Source organism: Ranitomeya imitator, chromosome 1, assembly GCF_032444005.1.
Source record: "Ranitomeya imitator isolate aRanImi1 chromosome 1, aRanImi1.pri, whole genome shotgun sequence".
Classification (NCBI taxonomy): Eukaryota; Metazoa; Chordata; class Amphibia; order Anura; family Dendrobatidae; genus Ranitomeya; species Ranitomeya imitator.
In genome coordinates, this window is record NC_091282.1 from 28,566,510 (window position 1) to 28,590,045 (window position 23,536).

Genomic DNA, 23,536 nt, shown 5'->3' on the forward strand with positions numbered 1-23,536 from the left:
GGACAACTTTCAGAAAATGTTGACTTCTCCCAACCCCTCAAGTAAGGGACAAATTTAAAGAAAAGGTTGACTTCTCCCAACCCTTCAAATAAGAGACAACTTTCAGAAAAGGTTGACTTCTCCCAACCCCTCAAATAAGGGACAGTTTTCAGAAAAGGTTGACTTCTCCCAACCCTCAAGTAAGGGACAAATTTAAAGAAAAGGTTGACTTCTCCCAACCCTTCAAATAAGAGACAACTTTCAGAAAAGGTTGACTTCTCCCAAACCCTCAAATAAGGAACATCTTTCAGAAAAGGTTGACTTCTCCCAACCCCTCAAATAAGGGACAGTTTTCAGAAAAGGTTGACTTCTCCCAACCCTCAAGTAAGGGACAAATTTAAAGAAAAGGTTGACTTCTCCCAACCCTTCAAATAAGAGACAACTTTCAGAAAAGGTTGACTTCTCCCAAGCCCTCAAATAAGGAACATCTTTCAGAAAAGGCTGACTTCTCCCAACCCCTCAAATAAGGGACAACTTTCAGAAAATGTTGACTTCTCCCAACCCCTCAAGTAAGGGACATATTTCAAGAAAAGGTTGACTTCTCCCAACCCCACAAATATGGGACAACTTTCAGAAAAGGTTGACTTCTCCCAACCCCACAAATAAGGGACAACTTTCAGAAAAGGTTGACTTCTCCCAACCCCACAAATAAGGGACAACTTTCAGAAAAGGTTGACTTCTCCCAACCCCTCAAATAAGGGACAACTTTCAGAAAAGGTTGACTTCTCCCAACCCCTCAAATAAGGGACAATTTTCAGAAAAGGTTGACTTCTCCCAACCCCTCAAATAAGGGACAGTTTTCAGAAAAGGTTCCCAACCCCTGAAATAATGGACAACTTTCAGAAAAGGTTCCCAACCCCTCAAATAAGGGACAACTTTTAGAAAAGGTTGACTTCTCCCAACCCCTCAAATAAGGGACAACTTTCAGAAAAGGTTGACTTCTCCCAACGCCACAAATAAGGGACAACTTTCAGAAAAGGTTGACTTCTCCCAACCCCTCAAATATGGAACAACTTTCAGAAAAGGTTGATTTCTCCCAACCCCTCAAATAAGGGACAACTTTCAGAAAAGGTTGACTTCTCCCAACCCCTCAAGTAAGGGACAAATTTAAAGAAAAGGTTGACTTCTCCCAACCCTTCAAATAAGGGACAACTTTCACAAAAGGATGACTTCTCCGCTCACTGGTCTCTTGGTTGGTACACGTTTCATTGGTAGTGTACAGGTTTCCAACATTCTAAATTGTAAAGTTGGTAACTTTTTGAAACACGGTTACATTTTTTTTAAATGAGTCCGTGCAAGAAAAAAAGTGATGATTTCAACAACATAATTTTATTGTGATCCACCTTCCCCACCCCATAAAACAAACTATTGGTCGATAAAAGGGGTTTTTGATGATTACACATTCAGAATGCAATTACAATAAAGCAATTCACATGGCCACGGAAAGCAACGGAACATGCTCAGTGATGACATTCCTTCCGGACAGGATTTATCAAATGTGTCAACCACAATTGGTAAGTGCTGCGTTCGGATAAATCCTCTATAAAGGTTTGGGCCAGGATTGGCATTAGTCACGGTTAGAAGGGTACATAGAGTAATCTGTCAACTCAAAATGCAAAAATAGTCAATGGACATGAGGCCGGAAACGTTACACGGAGTGGACGGCACATGGATAGGGAAAGCTCTGTGCAACTGGTGGAATGTTGGTGGAAAACTTTGCATATGGCGGTGTATGGGCACTGGCTCCAATGATAGAAGTCATCTTCTATTACATAGTCTCCTGCTTGCTAAGTAGATGGGACCTAAACAAGTCTGTGCCTCACCTAGAGTCAGTCTCTTGTACGGCAGTGCTTGTGTAATTGGGTTGAATGTTGTTAATCACCATTGTCAGTCACTGACTTAGGATATTCTCTGACTGTGACACATGAGCCACTGATTGTACTCGGACAGTAATTAATTAAATTAATATATCTATTAACATCACATATCTGCATTTTTTTGTACACAGGCACAATGCTCAGCAATGTAAGGATATTCTCACACACAACCGGCACAACATAATCCATTGTTGAAAAGTTCTTCCCTGATATTTATCTATTTTAACAAATTTCCCATGGATGATAAATGGAGCATACACCATAAATACTTATAAGACTTTTTGGTGGGGATGAATGATTCCATAACTCTCATATAAAACTATCTGCTTGGTCCCGTAGACTTGTATTGTGGTGCCAGCTGTCCCTTGAACAGGACTTCCATAAAGGTCCCAAAATGCCCAAAAGTACCTGTTTTGAGGGTTCTTTGGGGTTGGATAAGTATGCAACTGATCAAAAGGGTACCACTACTCGGAAGCATTGAAATCGGTGGATTTCCACTGCTTCGAAAGGATTCTGAGGGTCTCCAAGAGCCATGAGTTTGGCTTCTAGATGATCGCTACTGAAAATAATAGAGGTCAATCCTAGTTAGGATAAAAAAAAAAAAAAAAATTCACTAAGAGCATAAGTTGAGTGCAAGGTTTTTCTTTATTTAATCCTAGTTAGGAGACATCCTACTATGTAAACATATCTTAAGAGGGCAATGAAGGGCTTGTTTAACATGTGGCAACCACTTTATTATTGGGTATCGCTGACTGAGCGCGAATGTTGAAATCGAATACCCTACAATCTTTTTTTGGTGGTTGAGTCAAGGCCTCTATTTTTGCTACAGGAGACCCTCTGAGAAGTGGCTACTAGTCAATCTATCATGTCTACCATGACTAGTAATGTTGAGTTTTATGGTTTTATTGATCTTACGTCAATTCCTCACTCTGGAACAAAGATATTGTATTCTTTCGCATCGTTGACGTACGCAAACTCCACCACTAGCCTTAAATATCAATCGATGCCAAACAAAGTGTCACAATTTAGTGCAAAACCTTATTTTGTTGGGAGGGACAGTAATAAAAGCTGTCAAGCAATACTCTTAGAAAAATTAGAATATTTGCTTTATCTTTCTTTTAGCTAAACATTTAGAATCTAAAAACCTTCTCACGGAGAAGACAATAAATACGGTACATTAAAAATCCCAAATACATACATAGTCATCCATTAAAAATTCACATTTTTTAAAGCTTAGCTAGACACATGGACATTCATCATCGAGGAGGAGACAAATTGGAAAGTGTCAATAGTCTTAGAATTGATCATATAGTCTCCTCCAAATCAGCCACCAATGGTGGATATGTTCATCGAAAGTGCTAATGGAGTAGTCAGTGGTGCCAGACAACCCAACACCTGTTGGTAAAGACCACCGACGGCACACCATCTCTGGTCAACAATTTGTCGGGAACCATCAGATTTCTGACTGATATGTACCTTGTGATGGATAACAGAGGTTCCCATACCAAGACACCGTCTTGAAGTAACTGGAACATTCATTGTGTTTGGGTCTCATCATAGTCACCAAGATCTAAATGTCCAACGCGGACAACCTGAAAGTCCTAGATACATTTCTCTGATACATTCAAGGTCTCATTGGGAAAAGTGACGTGAAGTGGGTTTCCCTTAGATGAAGTGCTGTTCTGTCTTGGCAGAGTCTCGTTTACTAACAGTACTTTCTCAGAATCTGGACCCTGAGAGGACACAGACTGGTCAGAACCATGTAACGTCCTATCTGGAGCTCCTGGAAGATTTATAGCCATAGTAGCCCCAGGTAAAACTGTGCTGCTCCTGAAGCTATCGCTCAGTTCAAGAGGATAGAGTAAAGTCTGGGACGTAGAGCTAACTTCTCGGAGCTCTCTGCATACAAAAGACGGAGAATGACTCGAAAGAACCGAAGAGGCTCTTTTTCCATCCGTGCAATTGAAGCTTCCCGCGGAGTGTGGCCTCCTGCCGCTGCCGATCCGGCAGAATAGACACTTGATCTTTTCAATGACTTTGCTAAGTACAGTCTTCCTCAGGAGAATATAAATCCATGGATCTAAGATGGGGTTGATCGATGCAAGTCTGATGGCCTTCAGGTCCAGGTTGCTTGCTATGTCCTTCTCCACCGGTGGTTGATAGAGCTGGTTGATGAAAATCCGTACCTGCACGAGATTCGAGAAGGACACGATTAGTCATTGCTTAAAGCAAAGTAAGTTACAAAGTTTCTGGCTCTGGATTATTAAGATCAGATGGAACAGGAATGGGATTTGAAGAAACACGTAAGATGGAGTAGGTCTTTATGTTTAACCAGGAGATATGAAACCACTGTGACATGTAAGAGTGCAAAGACTCAACATACAACATGTCTGCATCCTGACCACTTCATATGGATGCTACTAGAATAATGACTGGCAACAGCCATGACCATCTGCTAGACAAAACATGCCAATTATTCTTCGGAGCTGGAACAATATCACTTTCTTAACTAAATGGAAATTATGTCTGACATCTAAAAAAAGAACACTGGAATGAAACGTAGGCTAAGAAATACCAGACACAGATTGATGTACCAACCCGCCTGTAAATTGCACTTGTGGTGGAGTCTAGAAGTCAAGTAGAACGATGCACAACTCAGGACTCTCACGAGGACAACTCAAAACTTAAGAAGTTGGCAAAGATTAAAGGGGTTGTCCTAAAATGGAGATTAGGGTCTGATTTTTTTTTCTTGGGAGGGAAATACCGCCACTCTAGTTCACTGCTCATGTTTGATATTGCAGGTTATCTCAAGTGAAGTGAATGGGACCAACCAGCAAAAACAGGCACAGCCTATGGACTGGTATGGACATCAATCATCTAGCTGTTGGCCGAGATGAGCATGCATGTGTATGGGGAGTCTGGAGGGATAGATGTTGGCCGAGATAAGTATGCATGTGTATGGGGGGTCTGGAGGGATAGATGTTGGCCGAGATAAGTATGCATGTGTATGGGGTGTCGGGAGGGATAGATGTTGGCCGAGATGAGTATGCATGTGTATGGGGGTCTGGAGAGATAGATGTTGGCCGAGATGATCATACATGTGTATGGGGGTCAGGAGGGATAAATGTTGGCCTAGATGAGTATTCATGTGTATCGGGGGTCGGGAGGGATAGATGTTGGCTGAGATGAGCATGCATGTGTATGGGGGTCAGGAGGGATAGCTGTTGGCTGAGATGAGCATGCATGTGTAAGAGGGGTCTGGAGGGATAGATGTTGGCCGAGATGAGTATTCATGTGTAAGAGGGGTCAGGAGGGATAGATGTTGGCCGAGATGAGTATTCATGTGTATCGGGGGTCGGGAGGGATAGATGTTGGCCGAGATGAGCATGCATGTGTATGGGGGGTCAGGAGGGATAGATGTTGGCCGAGATGAGCATGCATGTGTATGGGGGTCAGGAGGGATAAATGTTGGCCGAGATGAGCATGCAAGTGTATGGGGGGTCTGGAGGGATAGATGTTGGCCGAGATGAGCATGCATGTGTATGGGGGGGTCTAGAGGAATAGATGTTGGCCGAGATGAGTATGCAGGTTTATGGGGGGTTGGGAGGAATAAATGTTGGCCGAGATGAGCATGCATGTGTATGGGGGTCGGGAAGGATAGATGTTGGCTAAGATGAGCATGCCTGTGTATGGGGGGTCTGGAGGGATAGATGTTGGCCGAGATGATCATACATGTGTATGGGGGTCAGGAGGGATAAATGTTGGCCTAGATGAGTATTCATGTGTATCGGGGGTCGGGAGGGATAGATGTTGGCTGAGATGAGCATGCATGTGTATAGGGGTCAGGAGGGATAGCTGTTGGCTGAGATGAGCATGCATGTGTAAGAGGGGTCTGGAGGGATAGATGTTGGCCGAGATGAGTATTCATGTGTATCGGGGGTCGGGAGGGATAGATGTTGGCCGAGATGAGCATGCATGTGTATGGGGGGTCAGGAGGGATAGATGTTGGCCGAGATGAGCATGCATGTGTATGGGGGTCAGGAGGGATAAATGTTGGCCGAGATGAGCATGCAAGTGTATGGGGGGTCTGGAGGATAGATGTTGGCCGAGATGAGCATGCATGTGTATGGGGGGGTCTAGAGGAATAGATGTTGGCCGAGATGAGTATGCAGGTTTATGGGGGGTTGGGAGGAATAAATGTTGGCCGAGATGAGCATGCATGTGTATGGGGGTCGGGAAGGATAGATGTTGGCTAAGATGAGCATGCATGTGTATGGGGGGTCTGGAGGGATAGATGTTGGCCGAGATGAGTATGCATGTGTATGGGGGGTCGGGAGGGATAAATATTGGCCGAGATGAGCATGCATGTGTATGGGTGTCAGGAGGGATATCTGTTCCCCGAGATGATCATACATGTGTATGGGGGTCAGGAGGGATAGCTTTTGGCTGAGGTGAGCATGCATGTGTATAAGGTGTTAGGAGGGATAACTTTCAGCCAAACACGCACTCCAGCTGGACCCGTCGAAGCACCTGCGAGTGCGAAACGGCCGTCGTCCTGACTCCAATGCCGCACCCTCTGTTGTACCGCACGCTCTAATGGACTTTTCCTGTTAAAGTTTCTTCAAATAAATCACGATTCATACTGCCAATCTAGGGTGAGTGCCGCATATTCTTTCTTTTTTGGTGACTTCTAACAATCACTATGCCGCCTCTCCTGACCCATCCACAGTTTCTCCATTATGAGTGTATATGAGACAAAAGTGACCTGCTGGACCAGGGCACAGCTCACAACAAGGACACTCGTGCTTTGTAGAACTTACTGTCCAGAAATGAACCCTGAGTGCAATATCTGGGTGGTCTACCTGGGCGATTCCTCCTATTGGAAGGTTCCACTGACTATAAAGTGTATCCACTCCTCAGATCACCAGCGATCTGTTTCCCGCCCGCTCATCCTACACCTATGGGTGGATGAAGTCATCACACAGCGGATGCCCACTTGTCCTGTCCCCTATGGTTATATACTTTTCTGTCTTTTTGTCTGAGCGACTTCTAAAAACTCCAGTGATGAAAAAAGCAACATAGAAACCTGAGCTCCAAAATATCAGCTACAATGTAACAACCTGCAAATCCGAGGCATCCCCTGCGATCCCATCGCGGTACCCCAAGCATTTCTTATTAAAGTCTATATCTATCTACTTTCTGACAATTTTTTTATTATTCCAATGCATCTAAAATGAAAGATAAAGCAACTTTGCAAATAATCCTCATAAAAAAAATCCATTTGTGTATATAGTGGCAATGTGTCTCCATGACTACAGACTACAAGCAATCCCAATGTAGTCGGATGCAGCTGTTCTGCTATTCTGCGCTCTCTCTACTGACTAAAGAAGACAACACAGAGAGAAGGTAGTAGTGGTGTAATCTGCACAACTATGGAGACACATAAGACTGCACTGGAGCTGCGTACACAAAACGGTTGGATATTATAAATCAAAACTATTTGCAAAGTTGTTTTAGGCTGCGTTCTCATGGTCAGTAATCAGCAGCGCATTTGCGCAGCACATGTTTGCTGTGTCCAAAGGGCTGGCGGCTTTTGAACGCAGGTGATTCTGCATGTGATCACTGAACCATGCGGAATCAACGTGTCCAATACATTGTATTGGTGAGATTTATGTTGTGGAGGCTCGAGTCTCTGCAAGATAAATAGGCATGCTGCGGTCTGGAGAAACCTATGATTTACAGAATTGGAAAACCAACCTGTGGCTTGTTCTGCAACTACAACTCCCAGCATGCCCTGACAACCAAAGGCTAAAAGTTGAAGTTGTATTTTCACAAAAGTTGAAAAACTTCCATAGTCAGCAGTAATGGCTGTCATGTGCAGGGTGGCCAACAGGTGGCAGCTTTTGCTGATCCGTTTTTTAAAAACAGGGTGTAGTGTCTGCAAGACGCCAAGAAAACAAACACAAGTAAAATCCGTCATTGTCCTCCACCCAATATTGTCCGTGTGCAGCTGACGGGTCTCACGCAGCATATATGGCGGTGGAGTAATGTAACCTGATAACGCAGCAATGAGACCAATAATGCGGATGTAGCAGAGCCGAATGTGAAATCTGCACTTTTTTTGCAGCAGAAATTGACCGAATCCAGAAGTAAAAAAAAAACAAGAAAATCCGATTTCCGCACGGATTGTGCACGAAAAAAAGCAGCATGTGTAAAACGCATCCACTGCACTGATTGTGTAAAACGCTGGATTCTACGTGCGGAAAATCCGCACCAACTGCGCAGAGTGTGAACGACGCCTGAAAGTGAATATGACGATGTGGGGAGACGAGACGATGGACGAGATCCCCTTTAATTCACTGAGTTATCGCAATGTGTGAGTGATACACAATGCAGGAGAAAGTGACAAACTCAGCTCTGCTACATCGAACAGGTCCCTGTGTATCCTCGGGCTGCAGACACTGAACCTGCAATAAAAAGTATCTTCTAAAGCAGATGAGACCCGGCAGACAGCAACACAAATCCAATTTCCCCGCAGATGCCGGGGGCTCATTTCCAGAAATGCAGGAAGCTCCTAAGTCCAATCTGGTTTTCTGTCTGTCATTAAGTGCACTGAAGACCCCACTAATACACGTCTGGCGGGTTTACCAAACGCAGCAGAGCTGAGGAGGTCATTAGGCACTGCTTAGTGTGGTGTTATAATGTGACTCTTACATAGGACTGCAGGTTGGTCTAATGCTCTGCTACATTCTCTCTATTATACAGCATATGACACACTCAGCTCTGCTACATCCTCTATTATACAGCATATGACACACTCAGCGCTGCTACATTCTCTCTATTATACAGCATATGACACACTCAGCTCTGCTACATCCTCTATTATACAGCATATGACACACTCAGCTCTGCTACATTCTCTCTATTATACAGCATATGACACACTCAGCTCTGCTACATTCTCTCTATTATACAGCATATGACACACTCAGCTCTGCTACATCCTCTATTATACAGCATATGACACACTCAGCTCTGCTACATCCTCTATTATACAGCATATGACACACTCAGCTCTGCTACATTCTCTCTATCATACAGCATATAACACACTCAGCTCTACTACATTTTCTCTATTATACAACATATGACACACTCAGCTCTACTACATTTTCTCTATTATACAGCATATGACACACTCAGCTCTGCTACATTCTCTCTATTATACAGCATATGACACACTCAGCTCTGCTACATCCTCACTATTATACAGCATATGACACACTCAGCGCTGCTACATTCTCTATTATACAGCATATGACACACTCAGCTCGGCTACATACTCTCTATTATACAGCATATGACACACTCAGCTCTGCTACATTCTCTATTATACAGCATATGATACACTCAGCTCTGCTACATCCTCTATTATACAGCATATGACACACTCAGCTCTACTACATTTTCTCTATTATACAGCATATGACACACTCAGCTCTGCTACATTCTCTCTATTATACAGCATATGACACACTCAGCTCTGCTACATCCTCACTATTATACAGCATATGACACACTCAGCGCTGCTACATTCTCTATTACACAGCATATGACACACTCAGCTCTGCTACATTCTCTATTATACGGCATATAACACACTCAGCTCTGCTACATTCTCTCTATTATACAACATATGACACACTCAGCTCTGCTACATTCTCTCTATTATACAGCATATGACACACTCAGCTCTGCTACATTCTCTCTATTATACAACATATGACACACTCAGATCTGCTACATTCTCTCTATTATACAGCATATGACACACTCAGCTCTGCTACATTCTATTATACAGTATATGACACGCTCAGCTCTGCTACATTCTCTATTATACAGCATATGACACACTCAGCTCTGCTACATTCTCTCTATTATACAACATATGACACACTCAGCTCTGCTACATTCTCTCTATTATACAGCATATGACACACTCAGCTCTGCTACATTCTATTATACAGCATATGACACACTCAGCTCTGCTACATTCTCTCTATTATACAGCATATGACACACTCAGCTCTGCTACATTCTATTATACAGTATATGACACGCTCAGCTCTGCTACATTCTCTATTATACAGCATATGACACACTCAGCTCTGCTACATTCTCTCTATTATACAACATATGACACACTCAGCTCTGCTACATTCTCTCTATTATACAGCATATGACACACTCAGCATTGCTACATTCTCTCTATTATACAACATATGACACACTCAGCTCTGCTACATTCTCTCTATTATACAGCATATGACACACTCAGCTCTGCTACAAAACCCATCTGGTGTCCATTTACAATGTTGCTATTGTCCTCTGTTATCAGCCACAGCGCTTGGGTTGTGTTCACACGCTGCGGCCTTGGTGTAAATCTGCAATGTGTGACCATTCAGGAGCCACAGCCGCATGGAGGGAGCAGGTGGTCACCCAGACAGGAAGTCAGGTGCATGCTGGGAAATGGGAAAAATGAACGCAGCTTGCGGAACGCGTGGCGGGGGATGGGAAGCGAGGAAAACATGGATTCCGCTACCCTATGTCATAGTGATGAAGGATGAGGATTCCGTCACTCCGGCGGAGTTCTGCCTTAAAGGGATTTACCTAGAGGGGGTGCAGACAGCTGGTGGCCGATGGGTCCTAATGCCCCCCTACCAGTTGAGAAGACCCCATTATAAATGGCACACGCCCAGAAAATGGTTACAATGTATCATTCCTAGGGGGTGGGGCCTGACACAGGAAGTCTCCGCCCCCCACTAGCCATGACACTTCTCCCCGGAGGAGCGTTCCTTTAAGTGATCACACATCCCATTGGTCGGCCTCCGTCCCGTTCAGCCGTCGGAGGGTTAAACGGGGTCACAAGCTAACCAAAAACAAATTGACACAGCCCGCGTACACAGCCCCCATCATCAGTTATTGTGCCGCCACAACGTGCCCCTTATTCCTGGAGGCCACGCTTATCACCGCGTGGGTTAGTATTTGCCAGCGCAGCTGATTGGTCGAAAACAATGTTTCTATTATTACTTTACATGGTGGGACGCGAGACTATAGGGATATAAAACCGGATAAAAACATAGCGGGCGTACGGGCGCACAGGTATACCGCTATCCTGGTACACAAGCCTTCTATGGCGCTATTATTACATTACTTGCTGGATGGCGGCATTGCCATAGAATGGGCACTATATATTAGTATTATTTACTCACTGCGTGGAGGTATACGGTACTTTATTCAATTCCTGGTGATATTATTTCAGCACTATATAGTGGTAACATATGGTGATATTGTTTTGGCACTGGATAGTGGTTATGTGTTAGCACTGCATGGTGGTATTATTTAGGCACTGTATGGTGGTATTAGTTGAGCCCTTTATAATGGTATTATTTTGACATTGTATGGTGGGATAATTTGGGCATTATATGGTGGTACTATTTTGACATAGTATGGTGGCAATACATGAACAATGTATGGTGGTATTATTTGGGCATAGTATGGTGGCAATACATGAGCACTTCTCGGTGGTATTATTTGGGCATAGTATGGTGGTAATACATGAGCACTTCTCGGTGGTATTATTTGGGCATAGTATGGTGGTAATACATTAGCAGTAGAGGGTGGTATTATTTGAGCACTTTATGGTGGTATTATTTTGGCATAGTATGGTGGCAATACATGAGCACTTCTAGGTGGTATTATTTGAGCACTTTATGGTGGTATTATTTTGGCATAGTATGGTGGCAATACATGAGCACTTCTAGGTGGTATTATTTGAGCACTTTATGGTGGTATTATTTGAGGACAACACGCAAGTATTCTTTCAGCACTATCTTGCAGTATTTAGCTTTGTGTACTTCTGCTACTATGTCCGGTACATTCCTCTGCAGTGTATGGTGGCACAAATACTGCTTGGGGTTTATAATTCAGCACTGTATGACCATATACTACATGAAATATCTGCACTTTTTATGCTGAGTTTTCCTTCCAGTCAGAAATTGTACAAATGCTCCAATGTTACACAATGGTATGGCGGCCCCCTCGGGCTGTGGACTGATGACCCCCTGGCTCTATATTTAGCCTCTTGTGCCCGGCCAAGAGCAGCAGGTCAGTCACTCCTGACATTTCTTCCAGATACTTATCCAACCTGATCGTCCTGAGCGGATCTGGTCTGTCCTTCATGCACCACAGGGCTGAACACGGAGCCACCACTGTACATGGGGGACGACGAGGTCACCGTCCACCTGAGAACCGTCGGTTGTGTCAATGACTTTCCAATGGTCGGGTCATTTCTACTAATGTCAGATATGAGAGATGACATGATTAGAACAGTCGTCAACTTAAGAGAACATTCCAGGGGGAAAAAACTGATACATTGTATCATTCCCGGAACCTTCCGCATTTATTAGTCTGGAGGCATCACCGGCATCAATCTAAGGGTCCGATGAGGTTGCGCCAGGCCGGCTAATCAGAAGAGGAGCCGCGGATGCCATCAGGTGGGAGGCGGTCCGCCAGCCACGGATTATTGCCCATATCTCTGGTTCATAGTCTACAATTAAGTCTATGAAGCCGGTCGATCGCCGCGGGTTTTGCTTTCCTCGATCCGCGGTAGTATTTTGGGCATTGTAATATTACACGGAGGCCACAGCATCTCCATCATGCCACCACAGGAACCACACACGTAGCACTGGTCCCTATTCTGGCACATAGGTCCAGTCGGTAGACCGCCCGCCGGTAGACCGCCCTGCTATGAAGCCCATCAGAGAACGGTGGACAGGTGTTTCCATCCTTGGTCAATACTGAATGTTTTTTTGGGGGGGGTTACTGAGTGGAAACGACTATTTTCTAGACCCCAGTAAGTAACCCGGTGATAATTAGACTTGGTGTCAGGCGCCATAATTATGGCACAATCCTACAGAGAAGGATCGAAGGCTTTCTGGCTAATTCCTCTCCCGGCAGCAGTAATGGCCGGAGTGGAGCGCACATCCTCCAGGGCGCTCACATTTTTGCACTTATTGTTGTCATGACTCCTAAATATTTTCAAGCTTTTATTTTCTTAACGGGTGAAGACTCAACGGCAAAAATTGCTGACGTGACTCAACCTCGGAGTCCGGCCTACGACCTGAGGACTCCTAATGAATTGTCGCCATTTGTCCCCCCCCCGGTGCCAATTTCATTATATTGGTGACCTTTCTGTTTATTATTTTTCACCAGATCACCCCACGCCCTCCTATAATGGGGTCACGGCATTACGATCCATGCATGTTGGATGTGGAAGGACCTGGCACCGCGAGGGGGTAAATAATGAGGCCTTGGCACAGGACGGCGCTCTGTGGTGTACGAGAAAGCACGTAACAATGGCACGCACACACGAGACACATACAAAATGAATGAGCGCATTGTGCGGACGGCCTGGATGAAATTATCCTGACAATCTAGGGGAAATTGCGGAATTGGAAGAGTTTTTGGCCCCTCGGCCATTTACAATCAGGTCTATTAATATCTGCACTAGAGATAATTAGTAATACAAAACGGGAGGATGAAATAACTACTGGAAAGTTCTGCAATATGCCAGATTTCTGGAGAGCAGTTTATGAAGAGCGTCTCTCACTCCATAGGACCCAATGGACGCGGTGTAATTCTCCATTTGCCCTCTAGGGGCAGTGCAGGAAAACTAAACACATTGCTAGGTTTCCCACTGATCACACCTGATCACTGGAGGTCCCAACACCAAAAAAGCAGTGAACCCCTTTAAGCCTCTATAGGCATTTTTGGGCTCGGAATACATTACAGGAAGATCATGGACATTGATCGTGACTTTCATTCCACATCTCCTTCCTACTATTTGTGATATCCCAGGCACCCCCCCCCCTGTCATTTGTATGGGGGGTGGAATAAGTTGGCGTTGAAGAACCAGAAGGACAAGGAAATCAGTTCAAAACAGGTTATGTCCCTTCACCAACAGGAGAAGCCAGTTTGACTTTTTCTTCCTTGGATAACCCTCAACATCCGCAAATCTCAGTTCAGACTAGGACATCATTTTCCAAATACTCCAGCTACTAAATGTTGCCTTAATTAAATTCCCAGTTCGGTCACGTTGACTTTTCAAAGTCACCAAAACTTTCACAAATTTCCAAAGTTTATGTCCACAGTTCATGTTGGGGGTCCCGCCATGGGGCTCGTCGTGGCCCCTAGGGTGTAGTTATTCATTTAGGGTCCATCAAATGCAGCGTGTGTACAATGTATTCCAATGTGGCCTCAGCAGCTGCATTATTGTGATGCTTTGGTAGCTGTGTACAGGTGTAGCAGAGCTGAGTGTGTTACGCACACCGACTCTGAAAATGAAACGTTCTGTCTGATGAAATGAGACTGACTTGCAATACCCAACACAGCCAGTACACAAGGGTGGCGCTGTTTTGTAACCAAAACAATCACATCCCTTTAACTACTCAACCGAATTATAGAAAGACTCCGATGGTCGTAGAGATAGCATGCAACCCACCAAGAGGATTGTAAACCGACTCTGACCTCGCAGTCGGTTCAGTGAGGTGATGACGTTTTTAGGATTTTAGTGTGAATTGTAGCCTAGGTGAAGATTCATGGAGTTTCTCCAATACTCAGAATAACGCAAGGAAAAGTCATAAAGTCAATGTCACCCAGCTTTCCTGGAGTCCTGAGTGGAAAATCTGCCTTCTTACACACACTACACCCCACACCCGACCATGCCACCCCATGCCACTCTGCACCTTGCCATTTTGATCAGAACCTCTTATTCATTTCTGCTGAGACTTGCAATCTATAAATGCCGGAGGTGAATGTTGCCAAAATCTCATGTGAAGGTGAAATAAAGCCCAGCCTGTCAGTGCATGCTGAGACTTGTAGTGCTGCCCGCTTTACACGGGGCATTCCTCTGCTTTAGTCTTTCAGACAAGTTATAGTAACTGTCAGGACATAGAAATGTAGAAATGCAGAACTCGTAGTGGACGATGGATAAGATTCTGGGACACCTGCAGCATTTTATGTACAGTCTACTGGTAGCAAAGGGGTTAAACCTCTAGGGTTGGTGCCATCTGCCATTGACGCTCACTACTAATTACTAGGTCATTTCTTATAGTTTCCTGCTGTCTGGAAAAGTGCAAGAGCTCAAATACTAAATATAGTGTAAAAAAAGGGAAAAACTGCCAAATACGTGCTGGACGGATCTATACTGCCCCATAGATGCCTATGTATACAGGACAGTATACTCTCCAGACTTCGCCTCCTAGCAGATACACACTGACTATTACTACATCTGAGGCTGCTGATATCTTATCAAGAGTGGAGGAAAGTACAGAAAGAAGGTGAAGGAGCAGGAACAGAAAGAGCCAGGGTGACGGAAGAACAGAAAGATCCAGGGTGACGGAAGAACAGAAAGATCCAGGGTGACCGAAGATCAGAAAGATCCAGGGTGACAGAAGAACAGAAAGATCCAGAGTGACCGAAGAACAGAAAGAGACAAAGTGAAGGAAGAACAGAAAGAGACACAGTGAAGGAAGAACAGAAAGATCCAGGGTGACGGAAGAACAGAAAGATCCAGGGTGACCGAAGAACAGAAAGATTCAGGCTGACGGAAGAACAGAAAGATCCAGGGTGACCGAAGAACAGAAAGAGACAAAGTGAAGGAAGAACAGAAAGATACAATGAGATGGAAGAACAGAAAGAGACAAAGTGAAGGAAGAACAGAAAGATACAATGAGATGGAAGAACAGAAAGAGACAAAGTGAAGGAAGAACAGAAAGATACAATGACATGGAAGAACAGAAAGATAAAAAGTGATGGAAGAACAGAAAGATCCAAAGTGATGGAAGAACAGAAAGATACAATGAGATGGAAGAACAGAAAGATAAAAAGTGATGGAAGAACAGAAAGATCCAAAGTGATGGAAGAACAGAAAGATACAATGAGATGGAAGAACAGAAAGAGACAAAGTGAAGGAAGAACAGAAAGATCCGATGTGAAGGAAGAACAGAAAGAGACAAAGTGACGGAAGAACAGAAAGATACAAAGTGAAGGAAGAACAGAAAGAGACAAAGTGAAGGAAGAACAGAAAGATACAAAGTGATGGAAGAACAGAAAGATACAAAGTGATGGAAGAACAGAAAGATACAAAGTGATGGAAGAACAGAAAGAGACAAAGTGAAGGAAGAACAGAAAGATATAAAGTGATGGAAGAACAGAAAGATACAAAGTGAAGGAAGAACAGAAAGATACAAAGTTATGGAAGAACAGAAAGATACAAAGTGACGGAAGAACAGAAAGATACAAATTGATGGAAGAACAGAAAGATACAAAGTGATGGAAGAACAGAAAGATGCAAAGTGACGGAAGAACAGAAAGATACAAAGTGATGGAAGAACAGAAAGATACAAAGTGACGGAAGAACAGAAAGATACAAATTGATGGAAGAACAGAAAGATACAAAGTGACGGAAGAACAGAAAGATACAAAGTGACGGAAGAACAGAAAGATATAAAGTGATGGAAGAACAGAAAGATACAAAGTGAAGGAAGAACAGAAAGATACAATGAGATGGAAGAACAGAAAGATACAAAGTGAAGGAAGAACAGAAAGATACAATGAGATGGAAGAACAGAAAGATACAAAGTGAAGGAAGAACAGAAAGAGACACAGTGAAGGAAGAACAGAAAGATCCAGGGTGACGGAAGAACAGAAAGATCCAGGCTGATGGAAGAACAGAAAGATCCAGGGTGACGGAAGAACAGAAAGATCCAGGGTGACGGAAGAACAGGAAGATCCAGGGTGACAGAAGAACAGAAAGAGACAAAGTGAAGGAAGAACAGAAAGATACAATGAGATGGAAGAACAGAAAGATACAATGTGATGGAAGAACAGAAAGAGACAAAGTGATGGAAGAACAGAAAGATACAAAGTGATGGAAGAACAGAAAGATACAAAGTGATGGAAGAACAGAAAGAGACAAAGTGAAGGAAGAACAGAAAGATATAAAGTGATGGAAGAACAGAAAGATACAAAGTGAAGGAAGAACAGAAAGATACAAAGTTATGGAAGAACAGAAAGATACAAAGTGACGGAAGAACAGAAAGATACAAAGTGATGGAAGAACAGAAAGATACAAAGTGATGGAAGAACAGAAAGAGACAAAGTGAAGGAAGAACAGAAAGATATAAAGTGATGGAAGAACAGAAAGATACAAAGTGAAGGAAGAACAGAAAGATACAAATTGATGGAAGAACAGAAAGATACAAAGTGATGGAAGAACAGAAAGATGCAAAGTGACGGAAGAACAGAAAGATACAAAGTGACGGAAGAACAGAAAGATATAAAGTGATGGAAGAACAGAAAGATACAAAGTGAAGGAAGAACAGAAAGATACAATGAGATGGAAGAACAGAAAGATACAAAGTGAAGGAAGAACAGAAAGAGACACAGTGAAGGAAGAACAGAAAGATCCAGGGTGACGGAAGAACAGAAAGATCCAGGGTGACGGAAGAACAGAAAGATCCAGGGTGACGGAAGAACAGAAAGATCCAGGGTGACGGAAGAACAGAAAGATCCAGGGTGACAGAAGAACAGAAAGAGACAAAGTGAAGGAAGAACAGAAAGATACAATGAGATGGAAGAACAGAAAGATACAAAGTGACGGAAGAACAGAAAGATACAAATTGATGGAAGAACAGAAAGATACAAAGTGATGGAAGAACAGAAAGATACAAAGTGACGGAAGAACAGAAAGATACAAAGTGACGGAAGAACAGAAAGATACAAAGTGACGGAAGAACAGAAAGAGACAAAGTGATGGAAGAACAGAAAGATGAAAAGTAATGGAAGAACAGAAAGATCCAATTTCAGGGAAGAACAGAAAGATACAAAGAGATGAAAGAATAGAAAGAAACTGATAAAGAACAGAAAGATGAAAAGTGATGGAAGAACAGAAAGAGACAAAGTGAGGCAAGAACAGAAAGATACAATGAAAGAATAAGAAAGATACAAATTGATGGAAGAATATAAAGAGAGGAAATGACAATCAGATGCAGTGCAATTGTAGAACAGAATGATACAATGAGAAAAAGAACAGAGAGATCCAGTGTGAGGAGAACAGGAAACATTATCAGGAAAGAACAGGAAGATAAAACCTGCAGGATCAGGAATAGAAAGATCCAACCTGAGGAATGAAAGGATAAATTGTTCAGGAAGAACAGAAGGAGCAGGATAAGGAACAAAACCATAAAGTGTGAAGGAGGAAGAACAGAAAGATCCAGTGACCGGGAGAAAACACAAAGAAAGAAACAATGGAGAGAAAGAACAGAAAGATCCAGAGTGAGGGGAGAAGAGGAAAACACAATGGGGAGGAAAGTAATAGAGAACAGAGGGCTCCAATGTGAGGAAGGACGGGAATACCAAGAGCATCACTGCTGGGCACATAGTGCATTCTTACTGCAGGGCACACTGGCATCATTATTACAGGGCACACTGGCATCATTATTACAGGGCACACTGGCATTATTATTACTGGACATACTGGCACTATTACAGGGTGCAGGGGTGTTATTACAGAGCACTATACAGGGCAGATTGGCATTATTATTATAGAGCACAGGGGCATTAGTATTGCTGGCCATACTGGTACTATTGCAGGGCGCAGAGGCAGTATTACCCGGCACATTGGCATCATTATTGCTGGACATGGGCACTGTACAGGGCATTATACAGGGCACATTGGTATTATTATTACAGGGCACATTGGCATTATTATTACAGGGCACGTTGGCATTATTATTATAGGGCACACTGGCATCATTATTACAGGGCAGTGTACAGGGCACACTGGCATTATTATTGCTGGGCACTATACATGGTACACTGCCATTATTAGTACAGGGCACCCCGGCATTATTATTGCTGGGCACATTGACATTATTATTGCTGGGCACTACCCCGGGCACCCCGGCATTATTATTACAGGGCACCCTGGCATTATTCTTGCTGGGCACTACCCCGGCATCATTATCCATGGGCACCCCGGCATTATTACTACAGGGCACCCTGGCATTATTCTTGCTGGGCACTACCCCGGCATTATTCTTGCTGGGCACTACCCCGGCATTATTCTTGCTGGGCACTACCCTGGCATTATTCTTGCTGGGCACTACCCCGGCATCATTATCCATGGGCACCCCGGCATTATTTCTACAGGGCACCCTGGCATCATTCTTGCTGGGCACTACCCTGGCATCATTCTTGCTGGGCACTACCCTGGCATCATTCTTGCTGGGCACTACCCCGGCATCATTCTTGCTGGGCACTACCCTGGCATCATTCTTGCTGGGCACTACCCTGGCATCATTCTTGCTGGGCACTACCCCGGCATCATTCTTGCTGGGCACTACCCCGGCATCATTCTTGCTGGGCACTACCCCGGCATCATTCTTGCTGGGCACTACCCTGGCATCATTCTTGCTGGGCACTACCCTGGCATCATTCTTGCTGGGCACTACCCTGGCATCATTCTTGCTGGGCACTGCCCTGGCATTATTCTTGCTGGGCACTACCCTGGCATCATTCTTGCTGGGCACTACCCTGGCATCATTCTTGCTGGGCACTACCCCGGCATCATTCTTGCTGGGCACTACCCCGGCATCATTCTTGCTGGGCACTACCCTGGCATCATTCTTGCTGGGCACTACCCTGGCATTATTCTTGCTGGGCACTACCCTGGCATCATTCTTGCTGGGCACTACCCTGGCATCATTCTTGCTGGGCACTACCCTGGCATCATTCTTGCTGGGCACTACCCTGGCATCATTCTTGCTGGGCACTACCCTGGCATTATTCTTGCTGGGCACTACCCTGGCATCATTCTTGCTGGGCACTACCCTGGCATCATTCTTGCTGGGCACTACCCTGGCATCATTCTTGCTGGGCACTACCCTGGCATTATTCTTGCTGGGCACTACCCTGGCATCATTCTTGCTGGGCACTACCCTGGCATCATTCTTGCTGGGCACTACCCTGGCATCATTCTTGCTGGGCACTACCCTGGCATCATTCTTGCTGGGCACTACCCTGGCATTATTCTTGCTGGGCACTACCCTGGCATCATTCTTGCTGGGCACTACCCTGGCATCATTCTTGCTGGGCACTACCCCGGCATCATTCTTGCTGGGCACTACCCTGGCATCATTCTTGCTGGGCACTACCCTGGCATCATTCTTGCTGGGCACTACCCTGGCATTATTCTTGCTGGGCACTACCCTGGCATCATTCTTGCTGGGCACTACCCTGGCATCATTCTTGCTGGGCACTACCCCGGCATCATTCTTGCTGGGCACTACCCCGGCATCATTCTTGCTGGGCACTACCCTGGCATCATTCTTGCTGGGCACTACCCTGGCATTATTCTTGCTGGGCACTACCCTGGCATCATTCTTGCTGGGCACTACCCTGGCATCATTCTTGCTGGGCACTACCCTGGCATCATTCTTGCTGGGCACTACCCTGGCATCATTCTTGCTGGGCACTACCCTGGCATTATTCTTGCTGGGCACTACCCTGGCATCATTCTTGCTGGGCACTACCCTGGCATCATTCTTGCTGGGCACTACCCTGGCATCATTCTTGCTGGGCACTACCCTGGCATCATTCTTGCTGGGCACCACCCCGGCTTTCCCCCCGGCCGCAGCCCGCACTCACCACCAGGGGGCTGGAGCAGATGAGGATCACCACCGAGGTGACCACCAGCACCATCACCATCTGGATCTCGACCCCCGCCATCCTGCGGAAGCTCCGCCGCCTCCTGAAGTCGGTGAGGCGGGTGTCGGTGCCCAGCGAGGTGCGGCGCACGAACTGCCGGTGCATGCGGATGAGCGCGGCGCACACCAGCACGTTGAAGAGCACGGTGACCAGGATGAGGAAGGAGCTGAAGCCGGCGTACATGTAGGAGTAGGCGGCCTGGGTGGACACGTTGCTCCGCCAGTCGATGAAGCACCAGGTGTGCGGGTACTGCAGGGTGGAGCGGCCCAGGCCCAGGCTGGGCAGCGCGCAGAACAGCACGTTGGCCGCGTAGATGGCGCACAGGGTGAGCCCCGCCAGCCGCTTGTCCACGTAGTGGCTGTAGAAGTAGGCATGGTTGATGGCCAGGTAGCGCTCCACAGACATGGCGCAGATGATGCTGAGGCCGGACAGCCCGAAGAACAGCAGGATGAACGAGCTGTATTCACACAGCGCGGCTCCGCCCGGCCAGCGGCTCTGCACGTAGGTGGCGATGGTGACCGGGCTCACCAGGCAGGTGCCCAGCAGGTCGGTGAGCGCCAGGCCGCACACCAGGGTGTAGAACGTGCTCTCCTTCTGCTCCTTGCGGGACTTGCACAGGACGATGATGGCGATCAGGTTCCCGACCACCCCCAGGAGGAACATGACGGCCGGGATGGTGGGCGGCCGGCCGGCGCTGGGGCTGCCCAGGAGCAGGGTGGCATTGGGGGCGCCGGCGGTCAGGTTCTCCTCCGGGTACATGGCGAGCGGCGGGGCGGGGGACATTCAGCCGGGCAGTCCGGGCATGGTGGGTGCAGGCGGGCTGCTGCTGTCACTGGGCTGCCATGCCCTCCTGCCGGAGCTGCTGCTGCACTTCTGAGCTTCTGCGCTAACTTTCCTCTACTACTGAAGTTACTCAAGAGGGGTGAGGTCTGCTCCCTCCCCACTGGTGTGATTGGCAGCACTGATGTCACCGCTGCTGAGGAGGCTGAGCTGCTGCACACCTCACTGCTGCCTGCCCTCCACGGTCTGCACACCACCCCTCCCCTTATTATTACTGGGAATGCCGCTGCCACTGGGAATGCCGCTGTCACTGGGAATGCCGCTATCACTGGGAATTCCGCTGTCACTGGGAATGCTGCTGTCACTGGGAATTCCGCTGTCACTGGGAATGCCACTATCACTGGGAATTCCGCTGTCACTGGGAATGCCACTATCACTGGGAATTCCGCTGTCACTGGGAATGCCGCTGTCACTGGGAATGCCGCTGTCACTGGGAATTCCGCTGTCACTGGGAATGCCGCTGTTACTGGGAATGCTGCTGTCACTGGGAATGCCGCTGCCACTGGGAATGCCGCTGTCACTGGGAATGCCGCTGTCACTGGGAATGCCACTATCACTGGGATTGCTGCTGTCACTGGGAATGCCGCTGCCACTGGGAATGCCGCTGTCACTGGGAATGCCGCTGTCACTGGGAATGCCACTGTTACTGGGAATGCCGCTGTCACTGGGAATGCCGCCTGTCACTGGGAATGCCGCTGTCACTGGGAATGCCACTGTTACTGGGAATGCCGCTGTCACTGGGAATGCCGCCTGTCACTGGGAATGCCACTGTTACTGGGAATGCCACTGCCACTGGGAATGCCGCTGCCACTGGGAATGCCGCTGTCACTGGGAATGCCACTGTCACTGGGAATGCCGCTGCCACTGGGAATGCCGCTGTCACTGGGAATGCCACTGTCACTGGGAATGCCGCTGTCACTGGGAATGCCGCTGCCACTGGGAATGCTGCTGTCACTGGGAATGCCACCTGTCACTGGGAATGCCGCTGTCACTGGTAATGCCGCTGTCACTGGGAATGCTGCTGCCACTGGGAATGCTGCTGCACACCTCACACTGCTGTCCTGCCCTCCACCATCTGCACAGCACCCCCTCCCCTTATTCTTACTGGGCTGCTGTCACTGGGAATGCTGCTGTCACTGGGAATGCCGCTGTCACTGGGAATGCTGCTGTCACTGGGAATGCTGCTGTCACTGGGAATGCTGCTGCACACTTCACACTACTGTCCTGCCCTCCAGGGTCTCCACATCTCCCCCTCCTCCTTATTATTACTGGACTCACTGGAAATGCTGCTGTCACTGGGAATGCCGCTGTCACTGGGAATGCTGCTGTCACTGGGAATGCTGCTGTCACTGGGAATGCCACTGTCACTGGGAATGCCGCTGTCACTGGGAATGCTGCTGTCACTGGGAATGCCGCTGTCACTGGGAATGCTGCTGTCACTGGGAATGCCGCTGTCACTGGGAATGCTGCTGCACACCTCACACTACTGTCCTGTCCTCCAGGGTCTCCACATCTCCCCCTCCTCCTTATTATTACTGGACTCACTGGAAATGCTGCTGTCACTGGGAATGCCGCTGTCACTGGGAATGCTGCTGTCACTGGGAATGCCGCTGTCACTGGGAATGCTGCTGTCACTGGGAATGCCGCTGTCACTGGGAATGCTGCTGTCACTGGGAATGCTGCTGTCACTGGGAATGCCGCTGTCACTGGGAATGCTGCTGTCACTGGGAATGCCGCTGTCACTGGGAATGCTGCTGCACACCTCACACTACTGTCCTGTCCTCCAGGGTCTCCACATCTCCCCCTCCTCCTTATTATTACTGGGCTGCTGTGCCTTTAAGTATTAAAACATAAATGCTAGCAATCTATTTTACTTAATGAGTGCAGAAAAGCTGCAACATCAAAAACTCCCTTCGGAAGCATAGCCTAAGAGTTTGCAGTTTTCCAAT

At 46.4% G+C, this 23,536-nt stretch overlaps 1 protein-coding gene across 1 annotated transcript; it reads right to left on the reverse strand.

The window, feature by feature from the left end:
- Positions 1-1,346: 1,346 nt before the first annotated feature.
- On the reverse strand, positions 1,347-21,653 carry PTGER4 (prostaglandin E receptor 4). The gene is made up of 2 exons (XM_069745915.1): positions 20,688-21,653; positions 1,347-4,102 (listed from the first exon to the last, which is right to left on the reverse strand). The coding sequence occupies exons 1-2, from the start codon at positions 21,528-21,530 to the stop codon at positions 3,518-3,520; spliced, it is 1,428 nt and encodes a 475-aa protein (XP_069602016.1). The 5' UTR covers positions 21,531-21,653; the 3' UTR covers positions 1,347-3,517.
- Positions 21,654-23,536: the final 1,883 nt, after the last annotated feature.